Below are 14581 nucleotides of genomic sequence, written 5' to 3' on the forward strand. Positions count from 1 at the left end.
ACCGCGGCGCCGCGGTTGTGCGGCGGTCGGTCTCGGGGAGGCCATGGCAGCCACTTTCTTTGGAGAGGTGGTGAAGGCGCCGTGCCGAGCCGGGACGGAGGATGAGGAGGAGGAAGAGGAGGCGGGAAGGAGGGAGACTCCTGAGGACAGGGAGGTCCGGCGGCAGCTGGCGCGGAAGAGGTGAGGCGCCGGCGCGGGCGGCGCGGGGGTGGGAGCGCGTGGCCCGCGCCGCGAGGGGCCGGCGGGGCGCGGTCGGCTCTGCCCGCCCGGCCGCCCGGCCCCGCTGCCCGGCCCGGGGTGGGTCTGCGCGCGCCCTGCGGGGCCGCGCTGCGCCCGCGCCGCTCTCCCTGCCCCACACCCGCTGGCCTGCGTCGGAAGCAGGTGGGCGCTTTCTCGACAGTTACTTCCTAACACAGAAATGGGAGAAAAGTTAAGTGACCCCGGACGCCCACCCACCGCGTAAATCGGCAGTTGTGAAGACGGTGCCACGGTGGTTTCCCCTCCTCCCGCCCCTAGGCACGGCCCAGTACGGCCTTCCACCTCGGCAGAGTGCGTCTCAGACGATTTAGGTATTTTATTGCGTGCGCTGTTAATAGTAATTTTCCCATGTCGTTTAATCGTCCAAGGTCAGATTTACCTAGTTTGATCAGACGTGAGGTTTTCCGGTGGCTTGGGAGAATGGGGATCCGACGAGGCCGCCCCTCTCACTTGGAGGGTGCATCTCGTTTGGGGCAGTCCACCTTCCCTGTCACTCCTGCTGAGAGCTCGGGGTTTGCCTGGTCGCTCCTCCTGGAGTCATTTAACACACGTGTGCCCATCGCCTGCATTTCCTGCAAATGAACTTTGATTTTGAAACTTGGGTCACATTCACATTCTTTGACGACAGTGCTTTGAAGTGGTGCTTTCTATCTCTTATTGCATACTGCCCAGTTTTCTCACTTTAGGGATGCCAAGGTTGACCAGGGGTCAGATGGACACGAAACTTGCTTGTAGTAGTTTTATCTGTTGATTATCAGTGCGTGAATCTGCGCTTTATTTAGGATTCTAATTATGGTCTTCAAAAAATGCAAGTGTCAGTTTTACCTATTAGGAAGGGCTCTTCAATCATACCTTATAAAGTTGTTTTTCCAAAGTAGAATACTAACTGTGTTTAAGTTGTTTTCGTCTTCTCTTGTTTCTTGTGTTAGGGAGGTGCGGCTTCTTCGAAGACAGACAAAAACATCTCTGGAAGTTTCTCTGCTAGAAAAATATCCTTGTTCCAAGTTTATAATTGCTATAGGAAATAATGCAGTAGGTAAGTGAAAATGCAGACGACTAGAGATTTTTTTGAAAGAATAAAATATGAAGTTACTTATTTCTTTCCATCCTAAAAGACTTCAGATTTTGGTTACTTAAAAAAAAAAAAAAGAAAAATCTTGGTAGAGTAACTTTGTTTCTGAGAGGGGATTAAATACATCACCTACTCATGTGTACCATCTTTTTTTAAAAATCAAAGTAAAAAATAGGATTTAAAAGAAATATTTTTATCTTCAGGAACTTAAAACTCAAGGAACTATTTCTGATGTGTTGTAGTCAGGTTTACGCAAATGTTTTTGAGTTAATAGACTTTTGAAAACAATGAGAACTCATCACTAGCATTTTTGAGCAATTTAGTTCTGATGTCTTTGTATTGATTCACTTGGTGAGTTACAAGGTAGAAAAGTGAAGAGTTCATCTTGAACAATGTCTGTGTACAAGCACACAAAGACCTTATAATTTTAGGGGAATTGCAGGTATTGGGAGCATTGGGAACCCCATTAAGATTCCTTGCCATGGGCTTCAGTAGTAGAGCGCTCACCTAGCACATGTGAAACACCACATAAAAATGAAAAATATAGGAATTGTGTGCACCTAAAAATATATATTTATTTTAAAAAAATGCTCCCTCGCCATATAAAGCACTCCTAGACCTTATAGAACAGATTAAGTGTATATTACTATGACTCATTTGTATGAATTTCTGGTCTCACATTTTTAGGGGAGTGTTTCACTGGAAGAGTACAGTAACAAGTCTGTCTGTCAGTGAGCCTGTCTTCTCCATCCTGGCTGTAGTCTTGTCTTAGTCAGTGTGGCCTTTCATGTGAAGCCCAGGTTGTGCTCTTGCAAAGGTGGCCTTAGATGGTCTTGATGACTTTTTCAGCTTTGAAATTCTAGAGTAATTTTAACTCTTTCTTTTTTTTTTTTTTGGCAGTGCTGGGGATTGAACCCAGGGCCTTGTGCTTGCGAGGCAGGCACTCTACCAACTGAGCTATCTCCCCAGCCCCTTAATTTTAACTCTTTATTGAATAGAAAATACAACATGCAGAGCTCTAAGCACTAACTTGTTTGAATTGTTCTCTTACAGCATTTTTGTCATCGTTTGTTATGAATTCAGGCGTCTGGGAAGAAGTTGGTTGTGCTAAACTCTGGAATGAATGGTGTAGAACAGTGGACACTGCACACCTGTCCCCTTCAGAGGCTTTTTGTGTGTTTTATCACCTAAAATCAAATCCCTTGGTATGCGGGACTTGACTTGTATGTTTAAAAGTTAGTCTTGTAAGCATTACAGTCTTTTCTGTTAGTGTACCCCAGAATCTCACTGGCACGTCTCTGAACTGCCCTTTCAGTGTGTTCTTATTTTGATACCAGTTGCCAATAATAACTTAACTCTTACTAAATTTTAAAAGAAGTAAATGCGCCTGTAGTAGAGTCAGGAAAACAAGTTTGTCTAAGTGTTTGTGTTAGCTTTCTGTCACTGTAACAAGTGTGTGAGATAATCAGCTCACAGTTTTGGAGGTCCTTCATGATCAGGCAGACACATTCCTTTAAGACTTCTGGGGGACAGTACGTCATGGTATGAGCATGTGGATAGCAAAGCTGCTTACCTCATGACCAGGAAGCAAAAGAGAAAGAAGACCAAATCCCAATATCGCCTTCAAGGCCACAACCCCCAGTGACCCAAAGACCTTCTGTTAGGCCCCCCACTTCAAGTTTCCGCCACCTCCCAATAGTGCCAAGCTGATACAGACTTTGGCAAGTTGTAGAAACGAAGAAACACCAGGCCTTTTGCAGACATTCCAGATCCAGATTGTAGACATTGATATTCACATGATACCTATATGGTGGCAGTCTGGGTATGTATAAAATTTATTTTCCTTGACAAAAAACTTGGAATTTTATTTTTCAGGTGTTTGTCTGTCAGTGCAGTTGCTATGTTGCTGAAGATCAGCAGTATCAGTGGCTGGAAAAGGTAAGAGAGAAATCAGACCCTGTGGATCTGTAGACTATAGAAGTTGCTATTATTTAAGGTTCAGTATCTTTTCATTAAGACTTATGCAGTCAGATATTATATAGGAAAGGATTTTGTTTTTATTTTCTCAAATAAATAAACATTCACTGCAAGCTCCAAAATATGACATCTCTTTTTCTTTGCAGTATGGTGTACATAGATTTTCTTCATTTTGTTGGAAATTTATGCACATGGTATGTGCACAGTGAAATAAGTTTTTGAGTGAAGAATTGAACTCATCTAGGAATTTTAAAGGAAACCATAATTTTTGTCAGTTTTATATTATAGGTTGAGTATCCCTTATCTCAAATGTCTGGGGCAGAGTGTTTCAGATCTAGTTATTTTTTTCAGATTTTGATATGTTTGCATATACATAATAACATATTTTGGAGATGGGAACCAGGTATAAACACAGATTTGTTGTTTCAAATACATCTTATTCGCATAGCCTGAAGGTAACTGTACAAAGTTTTTGACGACTTTGGGTATGAAACAAATTCTTGGTGTAGAATTTTCCACTGTGTTTTTATGTAGGTACCCAAAAGTTTTTGGATTTTTAAGCATATCAGAGTTTAGGTTTTTGGATTAGGGATGCTAAATGTACATATATTTTTCATATATATCTATTTTTCTATCTTGATTTTTCAATTTTTTTTTTTTTTTATGTACCAGGGATTGAACCCAGGGATGCTTTACCACTAAATCACCTCCCCAGCCCATTTTTATATTTTATTTAGAGACAGGGCCTTGCTGAGTTGCTGAGACTGACTTAACTCTTGACGAATCTTTATTTTCATGTGTGTGTGTGATACTGAGCATTGAGCCCAGGAGCTCTCTAACACTGAGCTACATCTCCAGCCCTAGTTAGCCAGGGTCTCCCTAGGTTGCCAAGGCTGGCCTTGAACTTGCCATCCTCTAGCCTTAGACTACTGAGTAGCTGGGATTACAGTGTGCACCACCATGCCCAGCCTATTTTTATCTTTATTTAAAAAAAAAATTTTTAGTTGTAGATGGACACAATACGTTTATTTTAGTCATTTTTTGTGGTGCTGAGGAACAAACCCTGTGCCTCACACGTGAGAGGCAAGTGCTCTACTACTGAGCCATGATCCCAGCCCCTTATTTTTATTTTTAATAGACACAAAATTGTACTTATTTATGGGGTGCAGTGTGGTATTTCAGTATATGTAATGACACATGGAAATCCATGGTATAGTCTTTACCCTGGTCATTTGTCATTTCTGTTTCCCCTGTATTTGTAAATGAAGTAGGCCCTTCAGCCCTTGTGTACTTCTTAGCAATATCTCAGCTTAAATCTCAGGTGTATTTTAACTTGATATTACAATTAAATTTATTAGAAGTAAGAATTTCCTTTTCTACTTATTTAAACCAGTTAGCATACTTAGAAGAATTTGCTTAAAGTTAGTAAATGCATTTTATTAAAGGAAAAGTTGTTTAAAAAGATCTTTGCTTATGTGTATCTTCTGGGGAAGAGGGTCAGAGCAAAGAATGTTAGGAAATTATTGTTTTATATGTATTTTTTTATTATTTAGGGTGATTATTATTTCAAAAATACTTAATTTTGCACTGTGGAACAGATGGACGTATTCTAGACTTGAAAAAAATATAAAATCATGCATTTTTTTTTTTTTTTTTTTTTTTTGTGGTGCTGGGGATTGAACTCAGGGCCTATGTGCTTGCAAGGCAAACTCTCTTCTCACTGAGCTGTATTCCCAGCCCAAAATCATACCATTCTAAAATAAAATATTTTGATCATTTTGTCCTTTAGGGGTATTCTTTGGGTCACTTGACTATTTTTTTCAAATCATCCTGATAATTAAACGCAATCTAACAGTTCTTAGTTATTGTAGATTCAGACTTTTAAGTGTTCTAGGAAGGAAAATAAATCAAGCCTGTGAGTAATGTTTTTATTTTTTCTTAAATGAGATGTACCTGAAAACAAACTTGAATTGTGTTGACTTTTTTTGTATTTATTTACAAAGTTATGATATAATAAAATTAGTTGTATGAATTATGGCACTAAATATAAAATCTTCATTTCTGTTTTTATTATTGGAAATAGCTGTTTTCTTCACAGAATATTTTTAAATAGGTGTGGTAACTTAAAAACTACTCTTTTTTCTCTAAAAAATAGTTGCTTGCTTTGTTTGTGTCAGCATGGATTTTATTGTGAGGTAGAAGGGTTCTTGGAGAGCTGCCAGATCCACTCTTCGAGTTATGGAAGAGGACACTGAGCTCTAGAGCACTTGAAACTTGCCCACAATTGTAGGAACCAAGAGTGAGTTCAGTGAGAGCCATTTTCCAAGTGTCATTATTGGTGGGTGAGGATGAGCCGATGGTGGGGTGTGCTCTTGGGACTCGCTTTCTCAGGTCAGCGCTCCTGTGGCAGCTACTCGGGCACTGTCAATCCGTGGTTGTGTTCACTCCCCATCAGTCTCTTACTGCCCTGAGGTCATAGTGCCCTGAGTTAAGAGACAGGAATGCACCTTGAGAAAGAGTGCCCAACTAGAAAGCAGAGTGCAGGTCAAACCCAGGGGGACAGTCAAGCCTGCATGCTGCTCTCCAGGTGCAGTGCGCCCCTGCAAGGTGTGGAGCTGCCCTCCATGCTGTTGGGTGAACAGCTGGAGCAGTGTTTCTGTTCCCTAACATGCTTACCCTTGTTTAATTTTAAATCAATTTTGTGTCAGGTTTTTGGCTCTTGTCCAAGGAGGAACATGCAGATAACTATTCTCACATGTCGGCATGTCACTGACTATAAAACCTCAGAATCTACTGGCAGCCTTCCTTCTCCTTTCCTGAAAGCCCTAAAAACTCAGAATTGCAAGGACACTGCCTGTTGCTCACTGCTGGAACAGCCGAACATCGTGCATGGCCTTCCTGCGGCAGGTGGTATCAAAATTCATATTTACGTTTTATCTTACTGCTAATTATTATTTTCACATTAGAGAACTTTTTTAGGTAATTTTTTAATGGTCAAAACCATTATATTGCTATTAATCCTCAGTATCTATACTTACAAGTATAGTATATTTGGTTTGAGTTTTAAAACGTTCTAGACACAGTTATGAGAGCAGATCAGACGGCTTAAACTGTTCTGCTTCAGAATTAGTTTCTTTTTGGTCTCTGACAACTCAGAATGCAAGTCAATGTTAGTTGTAAATTGTATGAAAAGTTGGTAAAGTATATTTTAATTATCAAAACAAAGTGATATTGAAGTTTGTTACTTTAATGTGTGTTGCTTTAGTATCTTTTATTACTATAATTATATTTTGTTGTCAGATTGCCATTTACTTTTCAGCAGTATATCTTTTATTGTATATGATTGTTATTTGTTAAATATATTGTATTGAAGGAAAAAGGTTTTTTTTCTCCTTCATGTTAAGTTTATTAGAATAAGAAGTGACTAAAGTTTTGGTAGTCTGCATCATATATTTATTTGTTACATATAACTTGCTTTGTTTATTATAGTGACTAAAATTTTAACTTTCACACTACTTAAAATTGAGCAGTATGTTTAGGAATTGTAAAATAAAGATAATATTTACAAAAGCAAAAGATTATTAGGAAAATGGGGCTGGGGACGTGGCTCATTTGGTACAGTGCTTGCCTCGCATGCACAAGGCCCTGGGTTCAGTCCCCAGCACCAAAAGAAAAAAGAGTATTAGGAAAATAAGTTGATTTTTGAAAGAAAATACACATTATAATTAATTAGTATAGCAGTAAATGTCTTGATTCAAAGAGGCAACAGAGCTTACTTTTTAAAGCAACCTTTATTATTTAAAGGTGGTTAATTTAGAAATCATATAACAGAAAACATAAATGGTTTTTCCTTTGGTCATAGTTCTAAGTTACTGTCAAGTATGGAAAATCCCTGCCATTCTGTATTTGTGTTATACTGATGTGATGAAATTAGACCTCATTACCGTGGAAGCTTTTAAGCCTATACTTTCTTCCAGAAGCTTGAAAGGCTTGGCTAAGGTAAGGTTTTACACACTTAATTTAATAGCTGAGTTGTTAGAATGAACCTGAGTGTACAGGGTCAGTGTGAACTCTAGGCAGTACTTGGAGAGCCTGTCTTCTCCATGCCCAGTTTCCTGATTTGTCCGTGGAATGAGCTTGTCACCCTCTTTTCTGGATTAACTTCTGTAACTTATGTGTAGACAAGTGCGTTGCCCTTACATCCCACATGTCTATGTTTAACTCACTTGGAAGGGTGTAACTTTTGAGTATAGTATGTATCAACTTACAACATGTGTTCACCTAATTTTGAGGGCACTGGATATGTGAAGATGCAAGCTTAGAACACAGGGCGCCCTGGGCTGGGGACCCCACAAGAATTATTAATGAACCTTTGTCCCACCCTTAGGTCTGTGGGCTCATTTACTAGAAAAATACATACCAGAACACATACACAGCAACATTTGCCTAGCATTTCAGGCCATTTAGGGACTCCGCGACTTTCTCTTAAGAGATTTGTGATGAGTCCACAGTGCCTGGTTGAGAGTTACGTCAGAGGAAAGGGGGTGTAACAGCATTGTTCATGACCCTGTCTTATCTGGAGTAGCTGTCAGGGTTAAAACCCATGGCACTTGTCTTGGAGTTAGCTCATTTCACAGGTCTCCTAAGATAGTTTCTTCCTCAGCTCCAGTGGTAGGGGAGCATGTTTCTTCATTTTAGTGTCCCTGGTTTACCACACACCTGGCAGGTAGAAGAAAGCCCTCAGTAACCCTTTGTTGATTGGTGAAGAGTAAAACTGTAAAGCTCTGATTTGGTGTGTGTCATGTGCATCTAAACATTTTCATTTCTTGCTTTGAAGATACTGATCTGTGGAAGGGTGAGATGGTTGTTGTGAAGAGTGCTGTTTTTTTTTTTTTTTTTTCTTTTAAAGGTTTTTTTTCAATTTTTTTTAGTTGTAGATGGACACAATACCTTTATTTTATTTACTTATTTTATGTGGTATTGCGGTTTGAACCCAGTACCTCACACGTGCTAGCTGAGCCCCAGCCCCAGCCCAAGTGCTGTTTTCTTAATGACCCAGTGAAGTCATTTGAGTTAGTGCAAGGTTTCGGTCCACACGGAGTGGGACTTGTCCAGTAGTAGTTAACAGGAGTTAGCAGCCCCACTCCGGCACCACTGGGCTTCAGAGCCCATCCCAGCAGGAGCGGTGCCAGTGCAGGCGTACTGGGACAGCCTCTCACTGAGGTGGGCCAAAGCGCGGGCAGGAAGTGGCCCCATGGCGAGCTTTGCAAGATGGAAGGGCCTCAGTGGGGCATGAGAGGAGGAAGGCTGGGTGCCATGAGGGTTGCGGTGGGCAGGGAGAGTAGTGGTGAAGGGGCAGGTGCACCTTGAAGTTTGGGCTGGGGAAGGACCCGCTGAGCTTTCCTCTGCTCGAGCTGTTCCCTTGGAAAGAGGTGCTGGAAAGCAGTGCCACTGCTCAGTGTCCTGCTTATGACTTCTCAAGAGCCTCAGGCTGGGTGTGCAAGTTGCCTCTTACTGAAGCCTTGACAGCTTTTTCTCTTCTTCCAGAATATTCCGCAGGGCACAGAGGTACTGAAGAAATTGATGACAACAAATGAGATTCAGAGTAACATTTATACGTGATCCCAAAGATTGTTCTGTAATGTCTTCTACACTGTGTCTAACTGTAGCCACCCCAGGCTCCAGAAGCATCCAGTCCTTCCAGGGGAGCAGCGCGCACTGCTTTGAGGGCTACTCTGGAGGTGCTGTGCTCTGAGGGTGATAAAATGGAATAAACTTTAAAAAGTTAATTGTGATTTAATTCCTTCTTCATGGTGATACTGTTCAAAACTGAAATGAGCAGACATTCTTTTATCCACCAGGTGGGAGTATTTTATTTGAAACTTCAAGGTAATGTTAAGGTTTTGAAAAACTGCAGTCAGCAGGTTGTATTAAATTGAGCACATAGTTGGGTGCAAAACATCTGAAAGTTGACTTCTTAGTGATGATTTTTTTTTTGGTGGGGGTGGGGTGGTGTGTGGGTCCTGGGGATTGAATCCAGAGGAGCTTTACCACTGAGCTATAAGGCCAACCCCCCCCCCCCCCCCCGCTTTTTTTTTTTCTCTTAATTTCTTAAGACAAGTCTCACCAAGTTGCTTAGGGCCTTGCTTAGTTGCTGAGCCTGGCCTCAAACTTTCTCTCTCCTGCCTCAAACTCCCAAGCTGCTGGGATTGTAGTCATGTGCCACTGTGCCTGCTAGTGATTCTTAACATATGGAAACTTACAAGATATTTCATGAGATCTAGGTTTTTGTTTTTTGGATAATAATTGATGATGAAGTAACAAAGTCACATTTATTAAAAATGAAACAAGTTTGTATGTGCTCTCTTTTCAGTACTGCTGACAGGTTGCCTCTTCACCCAGACCTTTCCCGGGCTCTTTGCAAGGCTGGTCTTTGGAACACCACCAGCCCCAACACATTCTGTGTTACCAGAATGTGAATTGGATCATGAACCTGAGGCAGCTGCACTGCCTCACGGGACCACAGGCTAAGCTGTGGGTGTTGGCCAGCTTCTCTCCCCAGCCACTTCTGTCGTGAACACAGGCCAGGGTAGCAGGGATGGGGCTCTGCAGGCGCAAGGCAACATGGCCTGGTTACGGCTGTCTCCAAGCATTCAGGGCTGTTTTCAAGCATCTGCGTCATTTGCCACCATCCCAACAGACAAAGTAGGTCCATGGTCCCCTCCAGAGGCAGCATGGGAGGGTGCCATGAAAGGTGTGGCATGCGAAACATGGTCAGTGCCCTTGAAAAGTCCCCTGCCACTGTCTGCTCTCTGCTGCCTCTGCACGTGCAAAATGTGCTCCCTGGGCAGCCCAGGTGCCATCCAGTCGTGACATCAGACCGGCAGCCCAGGGTCCAGTCATCTGTCATCTGTGTCAGGCTCAGATGCAGCTTCTGGGAATACAGAGACCTACACATGAAAGGGACACGTTTCCTGCTGCTTCATACCTAGTGTGCCATGGTGAGACGGGCAGGTCACGTGTCCTGTACACTCTGCAGAGAAGGGGAGAGTAGGACGGACAGCTGGGCTGTAACAATTCTGCAGTCCATCGAGCATGTGTTGCCAGTCCCTCTGGAAGCAAGGAATATTCCTTGATTGACCAGGCACAGCCTCTCTTCTCTGGCTGGCTCTTCATCTTGCCTCTGTCCATTTTAATCATGTCTTGCCCACTTCCCTAGAAATGGCCTGTTAAAAACTGGGTAGTTTTTTTTATCCATAGAAAAGAGCATGAAATACAGCACCCTGGACACATGGGCTTCATAGATCTAACTACAGTCCACCCAGCTCCAGGAGCCACACTGTCAAAGATCTAAAGGGTCTGGGGTTTGATCTGTCCAACAACTGACAGATCAGCCAGGCTTGGTGGTGCATGCCTGTAATCCCAGGCACTCAGAAGGCTGATGGAGGATCTTAAGTTTGAGACCAGCCTCGGCAACTTAGCGAGAACTGGGCTCCTATATAAAAAAAAAAAAAAAAAAAAAAGCGGGGGGGGGGGGGTTTGGGAATGTGGCTCAGAGGTTAAGCACCCCTGGGATCAGTCTCTGGTATCCAAACAAAACCTGGCAGGTAAGCCTGTCATAAGTGCATCCTAGTATAAGATGTGAAACTCTTGGATTAGAGACAAGATCCCTTATTCCAGCACAGCAAGAAGCATGTACCTGGTGTTTGTTAGCGTCCCTTGTCCCCCAAGTACCACCAGAAGGAGGCAGAGCAGTCCAGGCGGGCGCTGTGCATGCAGTGGGGTTATGGACAGCTGAACCCTTGAGCTTAGGGAATTCAAATCTTAGGATGGGCTGCAAGCAAACAGCCTGTATTTTCATTAGACTTTAAGCATGTCGACCCTTTGCTCTGAGAGGTAGCATGTCTCTCTTCTAAGGCTTTGGCTATACAAACAGCCTGGAAAAGAGTCTCTGCTCTTAAGAAGTACAGAAATGCGAGAGGCTCAGGAAGAATCATCTAATAACATTCACTATATCTACACTGCATCATTAGCCACTCAAATATGACCAGTAGGATTTGCTAACAGCTTCTAGGTATGAAGGATCTGCTCAGGATGAATCTCAGGTTTGTGGTCTGAGCAACTAGAGTTATATATGCTGAGATAGGGGATGCTGCAGGTGAAGAGAAACCTAGGCTATGTCAAGTTTGAGATGTCAGCTAGGCATTCCAGCAGAGATACTGAGTAGGCAGTGGACACAGTTTTGCCTCTGGGAGGGAGGTCCCAGTCAGAGAGTAAAGGTGGGAGTCATTGGCAGAGAGACTGGTGCACTTGGCCTGGGTGAGCTCACCAGGCATGGCGTACTGATGGAAAAGCAGGGGGAACCGAAGAATGCTTCCTGGGTCCCGGCATGTCAAGTGGCCAGGGTGGTGGCAGAATGCAGAGCAAAGCACCCGAAGCGGGGGTGTAAAACCATGGTTCCCGTGGGTGCATGGTTTCCTGGGCATCTGGAAAAGAAAGTCCTTGGAGCAGAAAGGACAGCCTGTCCGGTTTAATGATGCTCATACACCAGGGAGAATGAGGACCCGTGCTGACTCGACCCGTCTAGCATGCGTGCTGGGTGGTTGAGTGGCATATTGCCTGCTTGTGCTGAGATTAAGAGTATCAGGTCAATTTGGAGATGTAGAATTTGTAATTTATTTATGCCAATGAATCACTTACTTGAATGCTGGTAGTTTCTGAAGAAAAGTAAGCAAAAGAACTGAAATGGGATGTGGTTTGAGTGTGTGTCCTTCCCAAAACTCATGTGGGAATTTAATTGCCATTGTGCTGGTGGTATTAAGAGGTGAGTCCTCAGTGGAACAAAACAAGACACAGAGAGGACCCCCCCCCCCCCACACACACACACAGAGGCATCTGATCCTTGACAGAGGCATCACAAACATGTTGGAGGAAAGAGCCTTTCAGACAAATGGTGCTGGGAAAACTCATTATTCTCGTATAAATGAGAGGAGGATCTGCTCGCCCTTCATAAAATAACCCAAGAACCTAGGAAATGAGAGATCTTGCAACTCTTGGAAGGAAACATTGGGTCAATATTGCAACTTAGAGGTGCAGGGAATGACTTCCTCAACAGGACTCTAAAGCCCAGAAAATAATACCAAGAACCAGTAAATGGGAATTCAGAAGCCTCTGAAGGACAAAGGAAACAGTTAAGAATGAAAAGAGGGAACAAATTAATAAATAGGAATTAAAAAGCTCCTGCAGGGAGTGCTGGGGATATAGCTCAGTAGAGTGCTTGCCTAGCATGCACAAGGCCCTGGGTTCAGTTCCCCCCAAAAAAGCTTCTGCAGAGCAAAAGAAGCAGTTAAGAATGTGAAGAGGGAACCTCTAGAATGGGAGAAAAATCTTTGTTAGCTCCTCTTCTGATAGAGGATGTTTTAGCTTTTTCGCTACTGTGACTAAATGACCCATTTGTTTGGGGCTCACAGTTTCAGAGGTCTTAGTCCACATAAGGCCAGCTCCATTCCTCAGGGCTTCAGGTGAGGCAGAACATCACGGTGGAAGAGTACGGCAGAGAGAAGCAGCTCACGTCATCAGGAAGCAGAGAGAGCCAGAGACCTATCCCATACTCCAGACACAAAGTATATCCCCAAAGCCACACCCCAATTCCCACCTTCTCTAGCCACATCCTACTATTTCATTTAGTCCCTTCCTGCATTGTCTCACGTGAGCTTTTGGGGGCCACCTCACATCCAAACCATAATTGAGGATTAATGTCCAAAATATATGAAGAAGTCAAAAAATTTACCTCCAAAAAAAAAACCTAATAAATGGGCAAATGAACAAAACAGATATCTCTCAAATCTCTCAAGAAATACAAATGGCCAACAGATACATGAAAAAATGTTCAGCATCTTTAGCAGTTAGGGAAATGCCAAAAAAATTACACTGAGATGTCATCTCACACTAGTCAGAAAGACAACCATCACAAGTACAAACAATAAATGCTGTAGTGGATGCGGAAAAAAAGAAACGCCATTACACTGTTGGTGGGATTGTAAATCAAGTACGACCACTATGGAAATCGGTATGGCAGTTCCTCAAAAGACTAGGAATGGAGGCACCATAAGACCCAGCCATACCACCCCTCGGTATTTATCCTAAATAACTAAAGCCATCAAACTATAGCAATATACATGCACACCCATGTTTATAACAGCACTGTTCATAACAGCCAAACTATGAAACTAGCCTAGATGTCCATCAGTGGATGAGTGAGTGAAGAAAATGTGGCATATAGAAACAGTGGAGTTTTATTCAGTCATAAAGAAGAATAAAACTATGTCATTAGCAGGAAAATGGATGGAACTTGAGAGCATTATGATAAGCAAAATAAGCCAAATTCAGAAAGTCTTGGGACCTGTGCTTTTTCTCCCATGGAAGCTAGAAAGGAAAAGGGTAAAGAAAGGTGGAGAGGAGGATTTCGTGAAAATGGAAAGGAGATGGGGTGGGGGTGGGGAGGGAGATGCTGGGGAATAATATTGACCAAATTGTATTGTTGCATTGTGTGCTTGTATGAATATGTAACAACAGTGAATCCCATTATTGTGTACAGTTATAATGCACCAATAAAAATATTCAAAAAAAGGAGGTAGTTCTTTAAGAGGTGGTTAGGCCACGAGAGCTGTACCCTGTTAGGTGGAGTTGATGTCGAGTTTGGTCCCCTCTTCTGCCAGGTGAGGAACAGTGTTCCTGACCTCTGGAGGCTGCTGTGTTTGAGGTGCCATCTTGGAAGTGGAGATAGCAGTTACCAGATGCTAAACCTGCTGGTGTCTTGACCGTGAACTTCCCAGGTTCCAAAACTATAAGCCAGCGAATTTCTATTCATTATGAATTACCCAGTCTCAGGTATTCTGTTAGAGCAGCACGAAACAAATGGAGACTTTTAAGTTTTGATTTCTTTTCTTGCTAATGGAGACTCATTTCTGAATTGTGTTCAAGAAGAAGGATGTAGAGAAAGATGAGAGGAGGAAGTGAAGGTGTGCATTGATAACTACCCGGAATTCCAGTTTTGCAGGGATGAGGGATGGATTTCTAATTGGGCCTCTCCAGACAAATTGAGGCTTCAAAAAAGCTTTGACTGGACTGGGTCAGGAGACTCCGATGAGAGGAGGAGCAGCTCATTTGTGTGCCATGTCACCTATTCTGTGTAGCTTCTCATTTAATAATCCAGCTTTAGAAAACCTCTGTGCTGTTCTGCAGCCTGGGGTCCACGTCTGTCATGTCAATGCT

The 14581-nt window shown here is 42.8% G+C and overlaps 1 protein-coding gene across 2 annotated transcripts; it reads left to right on the top strand.

Annotated features, from left to right (window-relative positions):
* On the top strand, positions 1–9096 carry PSMG1 (proteasome assembly chaperone 1). Of its 2 annotated transcripts, none has more exons than XM_079155867.1 (7): positions 1–180; positions 1188–1294; positions 2384–2535; positions 3206–3268; positions 6016–6214; positions 7170–7306; positions 8855–9096. In XM_079155867.1, exons 1-7 carry the CDS (start codon positions 44–46, stop codon positions 8927–8929), a joined length of 870 nt encoding a protein of 289 aa, XP_079011993.1. In that variant the 5' UTR covers positions 1–43; the 3' UTR covers positions 8930–9096. The 2 variants fall into 2 exon arrangements, with proteins under 2 accessions (XP_079011993.1, XP_079011994.1); XM_079155868.1 differs by lacking the exon at positions 1–180 and adding an exon at positions 430–569.
* The last annotated feature ends 5485 nt before the right edge of the window (positions 9097–14581 follow it).

This window comes from Sciurus vulgaris, assembly GCF_902686455.1.
Source record: "Sciurus vulgaris genome assembly, chromosome: 10".
In the NCBI taxonomy this organism is placed as follows: domain Eukaryota; kingdom Metazoa; phylum Chordata; class Mammalia; order Rodentia; family Sciuridae; genus Sciurus; species Sciurus vulgaris.